Source organism: Parasteatoda tepidariorum, chromosome 6, assembly GCF_982258835.1.
Source record: "Parasteatoda tepidariorum strain Cologne lab strain chromosome 6, Ptep-v5.0, whole genome shotgun sequence".
NCBI lineage: Eukaryota > Metazoa > Arthropoda > Arachnida > Araneae > Theridiidae > Parasteatoda > Parasteatoda tepidariorum.
Genome location: NC_141760.1, coordinates 63,923,598 through 63,941,381, shown reverse-complemented (window position 1 = coordinate 63,941,381; position 17,784 = coordinate 63,923,598). Strand labels below are relative to the sequence as shown.

At 28.4% G+C, this 17,784-nt stretch overlaps 1 protein-coding gene across 2 annotated transcripts in view; it reads left to right on the top strand.

Annotated features, from left to right (window-relative positions):
- Positions 1-15,186, top strand: part of LOC107453999 (QRFP-like peptide receptor) — a 39,364-nt gene extending 24,178 nt beyond the window's left edge. The window contains exons 4-9 of one of the 2 annotated variants that reach the window (XM_016071034.4): positions 3,717-3,974; positions 5,222-5,320; positions 7,792-7,872; positions 8,486-8,648; positions 11,101-11,305; positions 14,554-15,186. In XM_016071034.4, coding sequence (XP_015926520.2) covers positions 3,717-3,974; positions 5,222-5,320; positions 7,792-7,872; positions 8,486-8,648; positions 11,101-11,267 — 768 coding nt within the window. In that variant the 3' untranslated portion in view covers positions 11,268-11,305; positions 14,554-15,186. The remainder of the gene's footprint in view (positions 1-3,716; positions 3,975-5,221; positions 5,321-7,791; positions 7,873-8,485; positions 8,649-11,100; positions 11,306-14,553) is intronic. The other variant, XM_016071033.5, reaches the window with a different exon arrangement.
- The last annotated feature ends 2,598 nt before the right edge of the window (positions 15,187-17,784 follow it).

Here is a 17,784-nt window from a genome sequence, read left to right as displayed (position 1 = left end):
TTAAAATCCAACCGCACGATTCATATTCACGTGATTTTAAAATCCGATATCGTGATTCATATTCACGCGATTTTAAAATCAAAAATCGCGATTCATGTTCAATCGATTTTAAAATCCAATATCGTGATTCATATTCACGCGATTTTGAAATCCAATATCGCGATTCATATTCACGCAATTTTAAAATCCAAAATCGCGATTCATATACACGCTATTTTAAAATCCAATATCGTGATTCATATTCACACGATTTTGTAATACAATATCGCGATTCATATTCATGCGATTTTAAAACCCAAAATCGCAATTCATATTCACGCAATTTTAAAATCCAGTATCACGATTCTAGAAAGAAGTAGAATTAAGTTTTTTCTTGAATTGTAAAGATGTGATATATTTTTCTACAGTTGTTGCATTTAAACAATTACTAAGTGCATTCATAATCACATTTTATGATTGTATATTTAGCTATATAAATTAAAAGAACATAGTCAACTAACTGATCTTGTGAATGCAAGAAAGTACAATCTACTAGTCAATGCCAAATAACTAAAAAGTTTACTTTTATACTTAATAAAGGATGCAAGTCATTTTAGAAAGAAAATTATATTTATATGTGTCTTTTTAAATTGTTTATAATAGTTTTTATATATTTCTGTTTTGATATAAAAATGTATATATGCTAATTTTTGGCTATTAAGTGCTCCCTAAAATTTTCTTGAAAAATTCCTACCTAAAATATTTCAAAATTTCACTGCACCTCCTGAATTCTATCAAAGAGTGTTTTTTTTGTGTTATTTGCATTTTCTTAAACTCTCATTATTTAATTACTGAATTTCTCTTTTAATTATTGAAATCTGTAGACCTTCCATTGTAACTGAATAGTTATATATTTTGAGATGAAATTTGAGCTCAAAATAAAATGGGTATTTTCCCTTTTGAATTACTGAAACTAAATAGATATTTCTTTTTAGAAAGTTAACACCATTATATTTTAAAAAATAAGAAAGTTAAAATTCACTTTGTAAAATTCTGGAACAGATACTATTCATTGGCATAAATGATAAATGCAATATATATGAAAACAACAGAGTCCGTAAAACAATTTTGTGGACTCTTATAATCAATCATATGCAGGTTTTTTAAAATCCTAGCAATAGTGAATGTATGTATAATTGTAGTACTCCTAGTATGCTATTAATGGTTTTATGGATCCTGAAAATTATCTTTATATTGTTATCAAACTGATTAATAATCATTTTAGCTGAGATAAACTGAGTGAAAAAATAATTTTAGCTGAGACAAACTGAGCCAAAAAGAGATTTTAACTGAGACGAAATGCAATTTCTGGTGAGACAATTTGATATTTTGCGAGTAGCATCCCTGAGTATAAGATTTAAGTAATCATCCACGCCTGCATATAGTTCGCGTTTTATTTAACTGTCAAATTATGTAATTATGCTTCCAAACAATTTAAATTAATTACATGAAAGTTAAACTCGTCGGACAGAAATTTAATTCATGTCATTTTTTATAAGCAAAAAGAAGGGCGTGCTGCGTCGTTTCAAGAGTTGTCGGTGTTAATATTCGTTAGCGCAGGGACTGATCAAGACAAATTCAGGCCCAAGGCCCACCAAATTTTCTGGGCCCCTTCCGAAATGTTTCGAAATTAAATTACTGAAGAGTAGTCTTAATAATAAAAGAGAATCTACTGAACTGCATAATTCAAGAGAAACATTCAAAGAAATTTTGAAAGCAGACAATTGAAGATTATTTTTCTAAGATTAAGTTTACGTATCTATAAATTAAAACAAAATATAAAACAACAAAACAATGTTATATCAAACAAAATAAAAATAGTTTGATGACCGCAAACAATTGAAACCAGAGATTTTTGCTAAAAGTCACTGATTGCTGAATTATTTTTTATTGTAAGCTGGAATTATTTTTTACTTATTACTTAAACCAACACATAGCTAGCCCAACTTTCATTAGACTTCTTACTAATTTTTGAGGCCCCTCAGAAATTGTGGACTCTAAGCTAATGCCTATTGGGCCTAGGCTGTAATCAAGCCCTGCATTCACGCTTGGACTTTGGCATCCATTTAGCTTACACTATAAAAAAAGCTCTCTCCCTATGGATAATGTATTTTTTCTTTACTTTAAACAGTATAATTCCACAAAGAATTTTTTTTAAAAATAAAACTGCAATCTTTGTATGTCAGAGCCATTTCTGGTTTCTTTTATTATGAAGACATTAAGGGTACTGAAACTATTCACTTAGTAATTCTTCCTTTCGTTATGGTATTGGTTTACTGAAAATTCAAGTTTTCAAAAGTATAGTTCTTATTACCACGCATTTAGCAAATATACCAAACTGAAAAATAAATTTAACAGAATAAATGGTTTTTCATGATGTGGTCTAAATATTAATAAATGTGAAGAAAAAAAAATTTTTTTTCCCCTCCGAATTATTATTTGTTTTACCATTTATTTGGTAATTGTGACAATCGGATGTCTATTCCTTTTATTAAGCAGAATAAGTATTTGTCCTTATAATATGTTTACCCTTTTAATCTTTTTAATCCAATATATAATAATATAATATTTTTATATTGTACTTACTGTAGTATTTTTTTAAATAGTGGTTCATTTAACTGTTCTGTGATGTTTGGTAATTGTTAATTATTTACTTTTCTATAAAAACTTTAAATTTTAACAGATGGAAAAAAAAAGCCTAAATGAAGTGTTTCAAAGACACTTAAATGGGAGACAACAAGCTATGGTGTCTATTTTGTGAATTTTTTAAGGGGGGGGGGCAGTGAAGTTTATTAATTCATTCTGATGCATACGTGGATTTCTTTGTAAATTCAAAGAATGGTTATTGTTTTTTTAAATTGAAAAACAACTCGTGTTCGAAAAAGGCTAAAAAAATATACAATCAGTGTATGTGCAATCAGTAACAGCAGAACAGCAATACTGCACGGTGAAAAAGTTCAGTAGGATTTATTGCTAATAATTACATAATTGGTCCTCCATTACCAAAGTGTATTGTCCTTCCTCCCAACGTTCTTTATTGTAGAAGATCGGTAAGATTAAAGCATTTTGCACTACCTGCTCTTCAATTTGACAAAAGACTAGCCATTCTTTACGTAATGAAAATTTATTTATTAATCTATTGTTACGAAAGTATTCGAACCATCTGTCTCTATTTTACATAGAGTTACGGCGAAAAGAAAAACCACTTTGCCAGAGATTAGAAAGATTAGAGATAAACGGATGATTAAAAAGAATAAGATTTACTATTTTTTATTCGGACATATTCATACGCTGGCTTGTGTTCAATGTAAAGTGCGATTTATTACAAGCATTCATCAAATTGAAGAACAGATAGGTTCTTCAGAAGTTAGAAAATTACATAACAATAGCGGGTTTGAATCTCACCGTATCTTAGGATATATCCTTACCATGTCCTTCTCTATCCAGAGCTATCTGTTCTTGGATTTGACACGGGGTTGCTTATGAGCCAAACTTTTTGAAATGGGCGTAACTAAGTTCCCACTATTTTTTAACAATACCTTTTGAAGGTTTAAAGTTTTTGACACGGAATTTCAAGCAAAAGTTGCAGGTTGGTAAAAGTTTTAAGTAATAAATGTCATGCATATTTTATTGGATTTCAGTAGACTAAGTTTTATATATTAATTTTTGATTTTCAGTTCAAAAACTTTTTGGAGACAAAGTGCAGCGAAGAATGGCCTCTCAAAACATTCTACAGTGATGAAAATGACACTTGCGAATATTATAATTCATACCGGTTTCCTTATTATTTAACTGTGAGTGTAACTTTGTATTTTTTGCCGATTTTTCTTATGATAATGGCTTATTCGTTGATAATCTGGAAATTGTGGATATCTGAAGTTCCAGGGGAACACAACATCCAAAACATGAACGTACAATATAAAGCTCGAAAAAAAGTAAGTTGAGTCACATTATCAAATGTATTGTGTATCACATTATATGTTTATCATGCTAATTTAATTATCTTTCTCCTCATACCATACTGTGTTCAGCGATATAAAGAGTTATTACAGAAGACATCCACATTAGGAATTTCCTTATTCAATAACAAAGGTACTGATCTATAATAAGGAGCCATTGATGACTACGCCTAAAGGAGTTGAAACAGCTACTAATTGGTTGTGTACGCATGGAAGGGCTCATACGTCATGTAGAAGTTAAAATTGTTTCGAAATATTAATTAACTCAAAGTAACATAACTTTTTACAAATTTTGGTAGAATTGCAAATTAGTTGGGAGATTTTCCTGGTCACTCTAAAAAAGACATTATTTTTCGCAGAACACCCATTCATTTGTTTTGGAATTTATAGCATTGATCTACCTTTTTTACTTTTTTTTAATTTTTTTTAAAACCGTCGTTGAACAGACGACCCAATTTTTTGTTTACGACTACTAATGCAAAACCTTGTAATTCCGTAACCTTGTAATTTTGAACCAATCCAGAAGACAAGAGAACTCCTGGATCAGTACCCCCAGAGGTTTTGATTTGTTATCGGAAATGGAGGACTTTGCGCCTCGGCAGATTTATCGTGCATCAGTCACCACTTACTACACGGGGAGTCATCGGCAGGCGAGGATCGAACCCTCTTCCTCTTGGACATGAGACCAGTGCCATACCAACCAGGCTATCCCGGCCTAGAACTGAACGTTTTTTTTTTTTAAAAATTCTTTTTTATAACCGTCGTTGAACAGCCAACCCAAATGTTCTACGACTACTAATGTTCAACTCGTGGCCTTGTAATTTAACTTTCTTTTTATTTTACTTGTCATATTTGGGTAAAAAACTCATGGTAGCTACTGTTCTAATTTTTTCTGTTACTTCTTACTTGTACTGGTTGCTCTCTGGAGTGGCCGTAGTCTGTTGTTTCAAAAATTCCCAAAAAACATATTCTTTCCGATATATCAACAAGTATAATAACTAACCTTAAATTAATAGTATAAATTTTGTACAGTGCACAAAAAATAAACGGACCACCCTGAATATCTTTTGTTCTCATGATCGGATTTTCACGTTGTAGGACTTAATTTTAATGGTTTGAGGGGGTTGGCTCACATAGGTTAATAATAAATCCTTTGAGTTTTTAAGTAACAAGAAGATTAAATTACTAAATTGATACGAAAAATGTTTTTTTTTCTCTTTCAGGTGATCAAAATGGTGTTCGTGGTCCTACTAGCTTTTTTTATATGCTGGACTCCATTTGAGTCTCTTGCTTTACTTCAAACATTCCCTGAACATTTTCAGGTAGACAAATATTTATGGTACATCAAATTAGTTCATTTAGAGCTCCCTATAAAATATTATTTCATTATGTAGAACTTTTCCCCAAAGTTTTTTATTCATTTCTTTGAAAATAAATGAATTTTTAAGAATAGCGATGGTCAATAACTTGTAATTTCGATACATTTTTAGATAATTTAGAAAATAACTCTAATGATAATAGGGATAATTCAAAGCTATAATTTCTGTCACAGCATAAGAAATTGCTTTTACAGCTTAAAACACTAAATTAAACTAGGTGATAAATTTTTTTAATTAAGATTTAAATTTTCGTGACGTCTCAAAAGTTTAATCTCACATGAGAGGATTATGTGTTTAAGGAGAAGAAATTAATTTAAAAAGAGTTTTGAAGCAGACCTAAAGCAGATGTCTACATATTCTTTATGCAAACTACAGCTAGCAATGTTTTAATTTTATTGAATTTTTAAGTGCCATTTGATTAATCATAGAAAATGTTATTCAAAAAATCCCTGTTATAATGTTAAACTGAACATTTTATAGCAACTAATGATATGAGAATTTCCTTAATAGTTTGCAACAGTATCGACGTAAAATAAAAAGAGAACAAAAAGGCAGAACAACTTTAACAACTCTTAATCTAATTATTTAGCTTTCATTTATTAGGATATAACATTTATGGTTCCATTATTAGAGCTAATTTGCTAAATAAGTTGTGTAGGCGATAATTTAAGTTTCAGAATGAGACACATGTTTTTTGTGTAATTTTTTTTGTTTTTGATTTATATGGTATTCTTCAGCCTCAAGATATCTGGTCAGTAAAAAGATGGATAGTATGCTTCAAAGAGATCATGAGCGTAGTTAAAAATTAGATGCTATTAATTTTCGGTTTAAGAACTGGGTTTTCAGGCAGTGTTGGTTACTTGAAATTTTTATTTCTGTTGACATTTTTAGGATCTAATCTTTACTAAAACTATTTGATACGCGTTTCTTATTTTTGCTAAAAAAATCTTAAGTTTTTGGGTCAAAAACGGAGAGCCACTAGGATATTTTTTTAAAAAAAGTATCTATTTATATGAGGTACTACTTTCTATGAAATGAGTGAGCCACGACATTGACTAGTATTTTGTGCTCCACTTCTACCTTACTAACTAATTAGATATAATTTTTTTAAGTGGACCTGCGCATTGAAGGTCAACAAACTTTCCAAAAGCCCGGAAATGAGCTATTTTTCAAATTTGATAGGCAAAATTTAATTGGGCCAACAGTGATTTTTTGAGAATATTAATAAGTAGTATTCAAAAAATAAATATGTGTGTGGTGCACAGTGCTAAAAAAAGGACCACCCTGAAAAACATTTTACCTAAAATTTGGATCGTCTCATATTCAATTTTAATGATTTATGGAGGTGATCACAGTTTTGCAAATTGACGAGTAGTGTAGACGATATTTTAAGTTACAAAATTAGTCACAAAAACCTTACTTTCTTTAAAAAATATCTTTTCTTCGACGGATTCGAATTTCTTAGTCCAAAAATATAGGAGGTAGCTGCAATTTGGGATATAGGGTTCCAAATGTTTGGTCAGAAGATCAGTTCAAAATTTGGAATTACTGTTAATTTTACTTTTTGCACGTATGCCATACTCGAAAACTTTTTAAGTTAATTCAGAAATGTTTGCACTCAAGTATAAAATTTGCTTATCCAAAGATAATTCCATGAAATAATAAATTTTAGTAAATATTTATCATTTTTTTAATGTTAATAGAAAAAATTTGAATCGTAAGGCATAAAAATTTTTTACGCAATTTAAAAAAAAAGTAATTTCACACGGCAAAATGCAAAATTTAAGCGAAATCGGTCGAATAGTTCCTGAGAAATTGAAATTTTAAAAAAACCTCATATTTAGCTATGTTGCAGATATTATACCAAATATTATATCGAAATTTTACAAATTTTATTGGATTGTATAACAGTGCACTAGATGTTTTAACTAACACAGATTTTATCATTGTACATACATTTTCTTTTTTTAAATATTTTTTAAATATTTTTTAATTTATTTTTTAACTTTTCGTGCTTAAAATCGAGTTTGTGGGATAGTATAGAACATGCAAGAGAGCTCCTTTAACACAAATTACTTGATTTATGCAGATTTAATGACAGCATTTTATATTTCTAGAGATTTTGAAGTTTTTTTTGCCGTTGTTAAAGCTGGCTTTAATACAATCAAATGCTAAATTTACTCAACTCACCTACTTTTCCAAACGTTTTCACTTCCTTCAAAAACGCTTTATATTGCATAAAAATTATTTTTCACTAATTTAAAGAAACAATATGGATTGCAGCATCTGTAAATATTCATCAGTTAAGATTAAGCTTGAAGAAAATAATATCTCCAGATCTGTATATTGCATAAATATATGTATATTGCATAAGTATTAATACTTTACCTATGTTAATTCTGTGCATTTTTTAGGCATTCATACAATACATGAATAACTACTTTGAAACCTCAATCTCAGTGGAAGAAAATGAGGAGCGTGTAATTCCAACTCAGGTAGAGTATTTTTATTACCACTCAGCAGAAGACATTTTATCCATATCTTAAAAAACTACTTAGGAAACTGTTTCCTCATGAAAAATTTTCATACACATTTTTATTTTCTGTATGAAATATGGAGGTGCATTTTATGCTTCAATCAAAATTGTAACCTTACAATTATTTTTTTAAATATATCTCTGTAAATAAAAGGGGGCCAAATTTCAATGTATTACGGTTCCAGAACATATAAAGCACTAATGTAGCACAATGCAGCACCAGTGCATATAAACTAGCAGATATATAGGAAAAATTTCATTTATAACATTTTTCAAAAGCAATAATGTGTTTCTGGATTGATTATTTTATTTCATTTGCTTAATTATAAATATTGGAAACTCGAGTTCATAATTTAAAAAACATTTTCAAAAACCAACAAAGAATAAAAATATTTCTTTAGGAGAACTGTTACTAATGAGTACAATTACTCATATTTTTTATTCTAATTAATCCAAGATATATATATATACATATTCTTTAGATTAATTATTATCAGTTGCTTATCATATATAAATATTTTTGTAATCTTAATGTAATTTTACTGTTAAAGAAACTATTTTCTTAATTTTAGGAGCTAGAATGGTTGAAAAATTTTGAGTGGCTCGCATACTTCTTCGCACATGCAAATAGTTTTATTAATCCTATAATTTATGGTGGTTTTAACAAGACATTTAGAGAAGGTTTTTGTCTTGTCCTAAAATGTGGATTTCGAAGAAATGGATGTAACAGACCTCGTAAGATTTTTTGTATCAAGTTTTGAAACATGTTTCCTCCATTATAGATAAAGGTTACATATTCCGAAACTCAAGTTTATATTTCAATATGGCTTTAATATATCTGTGTTGCGAATGCCTTCTAGAAACTGTGAGAAATTTATTTTCTGATTCTGAATATTTACAATGAAAAATTAAATTTTTTCCAAATATAATGCGTTATAGTATAACTTTTTTACTTTTAATATTTAATGCATTTATTCTACAATTTAATAATAGTGAAATTTTTTTTATCAGATGAAAAATGATAAATGCAACTGTCATAAAATAGGCATGTTGATTCATGAAATATGAAAAAAAATATATTTTAATTACAAAGCATAATATGCCTACAGAATAAACGTATTACACGTTTCAAAGATAAATATGCATTTTCTATACCTTAGAATATGTCCCAAAGGTGTAACATGATTCTTTGGTCTTCAGTATCAGGGTTTACCATCAATCACTAATTGGCTTACCGAATACCGAATTTGTGATCAAGCTAAATTAACTATCATTATTTAATCAAATTTAAAGCATTCAAAATATTCTCTTGTATAGCCATTTTATAACTCAATCAAATACTTGTATATATTTTTATTATTAATATTTAAAAAGTGAAAAGGAATATTAAAAACAATAAAACTACTTTTCAGTACGGAAATTTTATTTCTCTCATTACGAAAAAGTAGTGGGTACAATAGAATTTGGAAATCGAATGAAATTTCACAATTGAGCTATCACCGTATCAAATGAAGATGTATTTAATCAGAACAAGACTTTGTTTAAATTTCTGTTGCTAATTACAAAATCGCTGAAAAAATAAAGAAATAATAAATAGTTCATAATAAGGAAAATAGAAGAAGAATTTATGTACCAAATTTACGAAACTACCACCACTTGAAAAACTGAAACTATATACGAAAAATATAAATTGTCGTTTAAATAGTAATATGGAGGAAAAGTGTTAACAGTAAAATTAATTTTATAAAATACTTTACAAATGACCAAAAAAAAATAATTGTATGCTTTATATTAAAATTAATGTCTTAATATTTTGATAACCATTACATAAATTTGAATATTTTTCAGAAATAATAATAACAAGGACAAGGCATGGTTAATTTGAACATGATGCCATCTTTTCCTGTTATAACTGCTTTTTTAATATTTTTAGCGTACAGTGTTTTTCCATATCTAAAAATATTGTGAGTGAAGAACAATTTTTTTTATTCACCATCTGTGTTTAAAAACCAAAAATGGATTTTTTTTAATGATATAACTGAATATTGAAAATAGGATTTTCCAGAACAATATAGCTGCGATTAAGGGACTATTTGCCTCCTTTTGAAAAATACCGCTAATTATCTTTCAAATGTATTCCTGACAATACTGAAGTTTTAAACTTCAGTATTTCATAAAGTTTTAATACCAAATGTACTTACATTTTTAAAATATATGTAATATTTTCCATTTGAGTTATTTTTAAAACATCTTATAATATAGGCTAGATCAAACCGTTTCAAAAATGATGATTTTGAACAAAGAGATTAGGAAAGTCATTAATTTATTAAAGATGAATTAACTTTGCGAACTAACTATGAACAATAAACGCTACAAAAAGAAAAAAAATTTCATGATTACTGTTTCATAATTCTCAACATTTTAGATTACAAATTTATAAGTTTCAATATGTTAGATTAATACTCATAAAGTTGATTCTTTTTAAAGCAAAAATATCGTTTGAATTTTATATTATTCTCATATTTTGTTGGCATGAAAATAAATTGTAAATTTTTATAATTATGAGTACGATTTATATTTATTTTGTTCCTCACACAGGGAAGGTGTTGCAAGTGAAATAAATTTTTAATGCTTCATAGATTGGAATGTTTCGGGAAGAGGGGATAATGTAAAAACCTCTAATGAATTATTTTTTTCAATTCTTTGCGCAAATTCTCTTTTATCATTCATTTTTTTAAACGAAATTCTTTCCCATAAATACAGATTCATATCCTTTTAAAAATAGATTAGAAATCTCGAATGATAAAATTTTTTAAGAAATAATTATTTTAAAAAGGGTAGAAGTTATCTTAGGAAAGTAAGAAATTATGAGACCTAGATGGAGAGAGTCAAACGAATACTTCAGTGGTGCTCCAAAAGTGGTTCCTACCACTCTCTAGTAGCTGCCGCTAGCTTAGAAGAAAGATTAAATTTGATGTACGTAACAAAAATTAATTAGATTAAGTTGAGAAGCCACTTCTAATTTCAACTTTAAACCAAACTTCGTTCCCTTTATTTTCTTACTTTAGCTTCGTCCATATGCCAACCTTTCGTCCACAAGCTAACCCTTGTTGACATAGAAAATAAAGTTAAATGTCTACATCTATATATTTATCTTTTATAGGTCAAGAATATCTTTCTTTTATAGGTCAAGAAAAAAATACTAATAGGAGTAATTCTCAAAATACATCTCTATTTCATAAAACTCTCAGAAGCATGTATACATCTCTTACTTTATTAAGAAGTCGGACACAAAGTTCCGACTTAGAAGTTCCCACTTACCAGGCACGACTCGTGAAAGCAACTACTGTCTAATCTCCTTCTACTAACCCATGTTTGAGGCATAAAATATGGTAGTTAAATTTTGAATAGTTTATGCGCTTTGGTAGATGGCCTTATCTTTTCTTTTCTACAGCGATGAGATTCTGGAAAAGATTTTTTGCAAAGCTCTGCTTATAAAAGAATGGTTTTGTATTTTACAAACTCGTAAATGCATGACAAAATCTATCCTTGAAATTTTCTAATTTATCGCAATAATATTAGATTTGTTGGTGATTTATCTTATTATGATTGTTTAACAAATTTTTCCTGAGAATCAGGGTTGAGAACTTTCGAAATCCGATACTTTTGATGAAGATAATCTTGGTATACCACCTTATTGATTGTGTCAAAAATTCTTTTCAAAATATCTTTCCATCGAAAAACTGTCAAAAACCTCAGATATAATGTTTCTTCTACTATATAAACATCTAAAATTTATGTTTTTAACAAAGTTAGTTTAAGTTATACATCGAAGAGCCATTACATTATGACTACACTGCTAATAACATGTAGAACCATCTTTTGCCCTCAAAGCTGCTATCACCCGCTTTGGCATTGATTCCACAAGGTGCTGATAGGAAGTCTGAGGTATCTGGTACCAAGCGCTCACAGACTGGTCCTTCAATTCCCTCACATTGCGAGGTGGTAGCGTGGCAGCACGAATTTGGTTTTCCAAGTAGGACCACAAATGCTCTATTGGATTAAGGTCAGGTGAATTTGGGGGCCAAGACATGACTTGAAAGTCACTGGAATGTTCCTTGACGATTCGACCCTTATGACATGGTGCATTATCCTGTTGGTAAACACCATCCCCCGCTGGAAAAACTGTTGCCATGAATGGTTCAACCTGGTCTGCAACTATGTTCAAGTAGCTTACAGACGTCAGGGATTGTTCTATGAGAATTATGGGTCCTAATGTGCCCCATGAAAATATTGTTCCTGGGTGTGAAACCGTGAAAACCTGGGCGAACCCTTTGTTATAGATGGAGGGTGGTCACAATGTAATGGCTCTTCGGTGTATATTCAGTCTAATTTAGTTGATTTTTTATGCGATAATTCTGCGTATGCCTTTTCCAGTGTTCTATCTGTCCCATTTCACTGAAGGATTTCGACAGTTATAACCATTTTTGGAAATGTTAACCTTTTTGTTTTTGACGTCAAAAAGATATGCTTTCTAGAAATGATGTTGAAAAATTCTGTTATAGCTTTTAGAATGGCTAATTTCCCCCGTAAATGGTAATGTGGTGTTTATTTAAACATGTTTATGTTTTTCAACTTAAAAATAATAAAGCATAACTGGATGATTTTTAATGCAAAATAATTTAAATACCAATCATTTACGTAATTTGAAACAATATATTAAATCAAAGTTTTGCTTTACAAGCAAATGTTAAGTTATAGAATTTTGACATGCATTAATGGGTTTAAATTTGGTTTCCATTTTCAATTCCAATTTAACTTGCATTTCTGCTTAGTAGTACATAGCATGCTTTTTTATTTTAAGTAGCATTAGTTTGCTGTTTAAGCTTTCCTTACTGTTACATGCTACTGTAACATTGAATGCTAAGCACAGAATACTTAATATACATGCTAATTTTTTTACAAATAAAATTTTGAATTGTAGTTTTTTTCTTGGTATAAAATTTTAAAAAACTGCAGAATATTCTTAAATTTACCCAAACAAAGTTTAACTTTGAAACATTCTTTATACATACGTTCAAATACATCAATATTATTTTGCTGATATACCAAATTAAATTAAATCATATTGAAATTTTTGGAATTCAAGCTAATTTATAAGTGATTCACTTATTAAATTTAAAATTACACAAGCAAAAAAATTGAGCAAATATAAGACAATTTAGTGGTATTTTTGTTCGAACCTATGATTTTATTAAAAATTTGAACAAACTTTGGAAAAACTTTTGCTTAAAATTGTAAACAGCAGAATTTTTTAATGAGTTCAGCCTATTACGAGAGAAATTAAGACAATAATTTAAGAATATAAGAGTGGACTTAAACATTTTAATGTCACAGTACTAATTTTAAAAAAAGGACTCCAAAATATTACTCAAATCATGTAATAAGACTTTGTACGACATTTTTTCACAAACAATTGCATAGATATACATCAAATTACTGGCAAATCATTATGTAACTGCCTTTAAAAAGTCATGTGATTATGATGTTTATGGTCCCACAATTTCGTGAGCAACGGCAAAACAGGGGCAAAGTGGTTAATATTGCTCACCAACTGTCTTTCTTTCTTGACAAACTAATACTCATCAATGTGAAAGTGGGTGGACTTCAAGCCATCAGTGGGAATCGAACCCCTGTTCTACACAATGACAACTCAGTAACTTAACTTCTCAGATTTTGCGGAAAACTCTGTGAAATACATTTCCCTAGTACTATGCTACGTTTAATACATTATTTCCTAACTTACACATTCAGAAAAAAAAGTGAATTCTCTGTTAGATACCAAACTGCCTTCATCTAAATGAATATTATTGTATCTGTTCAAAACTGAAACTGAATACACACAGGTTGATTCAGTACAGTGGTTACTAACAGTGGTTGAAGGGTGGGATAGAGTACACTATTACACAATAAAAAATTGGGATCAAATAACGGTATTAAATATCGGCACTTTGGGTGCATAATCAGTAAAATCTATTTTATCAAAAAACTCATTTTTACCATTAATTATTATACAGTAAATCTTACAGTAATATTTATTTAGTTACATTGATTCAATGATTTTTCGAAAATTATTACTGTGAAAATATATGTTTATCAGGTGTTTCGTTAAGTATCATGTCCTAGTAAAAATGAATTTTACGGAAAAAAAGTACCGGCATGCAGAGTGAATTGAAATTTGGAGAAAAGAGTGCGTATGTGACTGCCCAACAATTTTTAACCCCAGCTCAAAGATACGCATCTCCATAGACTGAATACTTTTTGAACCAATAAAAAATTCACAAAAACATTAGAAACTCGTGTTTTCTATATTTATATTTAAATAGAACCTCATAAAAACAATAATTTATGCAAAAGTAATTTTTTCAAACAGTTATTTAAGTGAATTTCTTAAAATTTGCATTGAGATGAATGCAATGAAAAAAATTATTAATGATTTAATCAAACATAAAGTAATTAAAATTTTATTCAAAAAATTAAAAATATCTTCAATTATTTATGTATTTAGTAAATTATTTATAAATTTATCATTCGAGTTTAATGAAAAAGTCTTCTTATTTTTTTCCTGTCACTTTTTCAGCTCCATCAAGGATGACATTCCCAACTGGAATCACGTATAGTCTTTCAAGGTTCACATCAAGAATGACCAATGGTTCCAACAAGAATTCCAGTCAGAAATCGATGAATATTGAGATGAAACGAGTGTGCCATCTGGACACTGAAGATCTCACAGCAGTGAAAAAAGAAGTGCGTGCCACTACTTCGGAGGAAAAAGAATGATAAGCTAATAATCAATTAACGCACCTGCCACCGCATTTGAATCATGATATCAAAATCGGTGATAAAAAGATTATCATTTTTTGGAAACATTCCAATAAATCCTACAAATAGTTTTTATTTTGGTAAAGAATTTGTCTTTCATATTTATAGGAATCTGTTTTTTCTTTACTTTTCTCCTTTTTCTTTCCTTCTTTCTTTTTTTTCTCTTCAAATTATCTAATTTAACGTACAGTCTCTCTCTCTCTCTCTGTTTTCTTTTTCAGAATTACTTCACATAGATTTGAAAAATCTCTTTAAACCGATCTTGTAAAATTATTGAAGAATTTTTTGTCTTTATTTTTAAAAGTGAAAAAAAATAATTTCTTTTAATTAAGCTTAGTTTTGAGCACAAATTTTACTTTGAGATATCAAAAAAAAAAAAAAAAAAACTAAATCTGTTTATCAAATGATTTTTAATTAAATTTTTACATCTAAGTATATAATAGTATAAAATTTTATAAGCCACGTTTATAATACGAGTGCAATGTAGTGAAAATTATGTTCACAAATGTACATACATACACCAAAACAAAAGAGTCTTATTTGTATTACGCTAAAGATGATAGCATATTTTAAATTTTCAGAAAACATTTTTGCAATGGATACTGTAACCACGATAATGATGTTAAAAATTTCCTTATAACAGATCAATGGAAGAATAATTTCATTTTGTTATTCAAAAAAATTCAACTCTATAGAGTACATTGCTGTAATAAAATGCCACTTGCTGTGTAGATATTTAAGTCTAACATTACCCATGCAAAAGTCCTTGAAATTTGTTTTAAACATCAGAATTAGTTTCAGATATCTGATTTCGCTGAATAAAAAAAAGTTTATTTGCTCATAGGTCACTTTATTAACTCATAGGTCACTTTCATAGATATACTTAAGTATAGTATATTATTTGGTAAAGATACGTTTCATTTTTACTTCCACTATAGTACTTGATACATCTTTCATTGGCTAAAATATTAAAATAGAATATATATATATATATATATATATATATATATATATATATATATATATAGAAAAAAATAATAATCGCGCCCTCAATATTCAAAGCAAAAATAGACTAATATTTTAGATTGATTAATCGAATCAATATCATTCAAATGTCTTTATAAAAAAATTAATTTAAGGGGTCTAAAATTTGAAACTAAATTTATATTCTCTTAAGGGAACAACAAATTTAAAATATCAGTTTGTTAATGCCTCTCTGATTTTTATTTTTTCATGCATTGACTATTAAGGTAAATAATGAATGATAATTGTAAATTCATGGATATAAGTCTTAATTACACAAGCTATTTTGAAAAAGTCAAAAGCTAAGAATCATTTTCCCAGAGATGAGAATGAGAAGTACAATTTTTTATCATGAATTATTTTTCTTACAGAAAATCTGATCACTCTACGCAATAGATATATCAGATAAATTATTTTCCAGATATACTGGCGAATACACTCTCTTCCTATATACTCTTTATTCCTATCTATAACTTTATTCCTTTATTCCCATCTATAATTTTATTCCTATATCCTTTTTATAGATACACTGTTTATTCCTTTTCCAAATTGTTGAGTTTATTTATATGTATTTTATGCTTTTTAGAGAGTATTACAGTATAGTAGCATTATTGTTACATGTTGAATGTAAATATCGTTAAGGATTGTACACAAAAATTAATATCTTGTGTATTTGTATTTTGAGAAACTGTTTGTTAATAGATATAGACAAGCTTCATACATAATTAGAAGTACAAGGTAGATAATATTTAAATAAAACTTATTTTATTTTTAGATTTTTATTTTTAGTGCTTTTATTTCTATTACTGTATAAATCTAATAATGTTATTTATACACTGTTTAAGCTACATACTTTTTGAACAATTGAATAATAAATATACACTTTGTAAAAATGCTGCCTCATTAAGTGAAAATTTAATAAATTGATGTTTTCACCAACCATATATACAATGTATAAAACTGAATTCAAAAAGTCACAAAAAATATTTGTTGGTCATAATAATTATATGTATATTTTACTTTTTGTATGTAATTATTTGTTAGTTATAACAATTATTTGTATAGTTTCCTTTTTGTATGTAATTCTTCTTTATCTCCTTCAATAAGAAATAGAATTATATTTTTCTCATCATTTATTTGAGTTATTCATTCAATTTAAGTTTTAATAATTTTTGCTGTCATTAAAAGCGACACTTTGTCCAAATTGATAAATAAGTAAAACTGCTTTCTGTGGAGCTGCATTTACTGTAATATATTAATAAATATCGGAGATAATTAAACAGGCCTTCTCTCTATCATCGCCATCTGACCTAAACTTACCATAATATTTCATGTATTTCCTGGTATTTAAAGAAATATATATTATTGTTTTTCTAAATAAAATATTAAAAATGATTCTAAATTGCCTTTGTACTTTATGATATAAATGATGAATGATATGACGATGATATAAATGATGAGTTCCATACATAATGATTAGTGAAATTTCTAAACATTTATTTTATTTTAAAAGTAAAGTATTTTATTTTAAAAGTACAGCATAGGACTAACACGTTACGAGGCAAAGCTTATTTTATGTGTGCACAGTTTTTAGAACCTGTTTCCATATGATTAGATCAGAGAATTTTTGTGTATTTTTCAAATTATATGCGAAGCACGAGGAAGAACTACTTTTAAATTTTTTTTTCATCAAGCTCTAATTTGAAATTAATTAATTTTCAATAAATGTATACTGCAATTAAAGAAGCAGTAAGAAGAGCATATACAACAGATCAAACACTCGCTTCTGACTCCTGCGATTTACTTTAAAAAGTCGGTACAAATCAATTAATTCTTTTACTACCCTGCATTAATTATGACTGAAACATAAAACATTTTAATTAGCAGACGTAGTATAGTAAAAGAGTTTCATTGCCATCTAGTTAACGTTCTGAAGTTTTCATCGTGTTTCTGTACCTGGTAATCA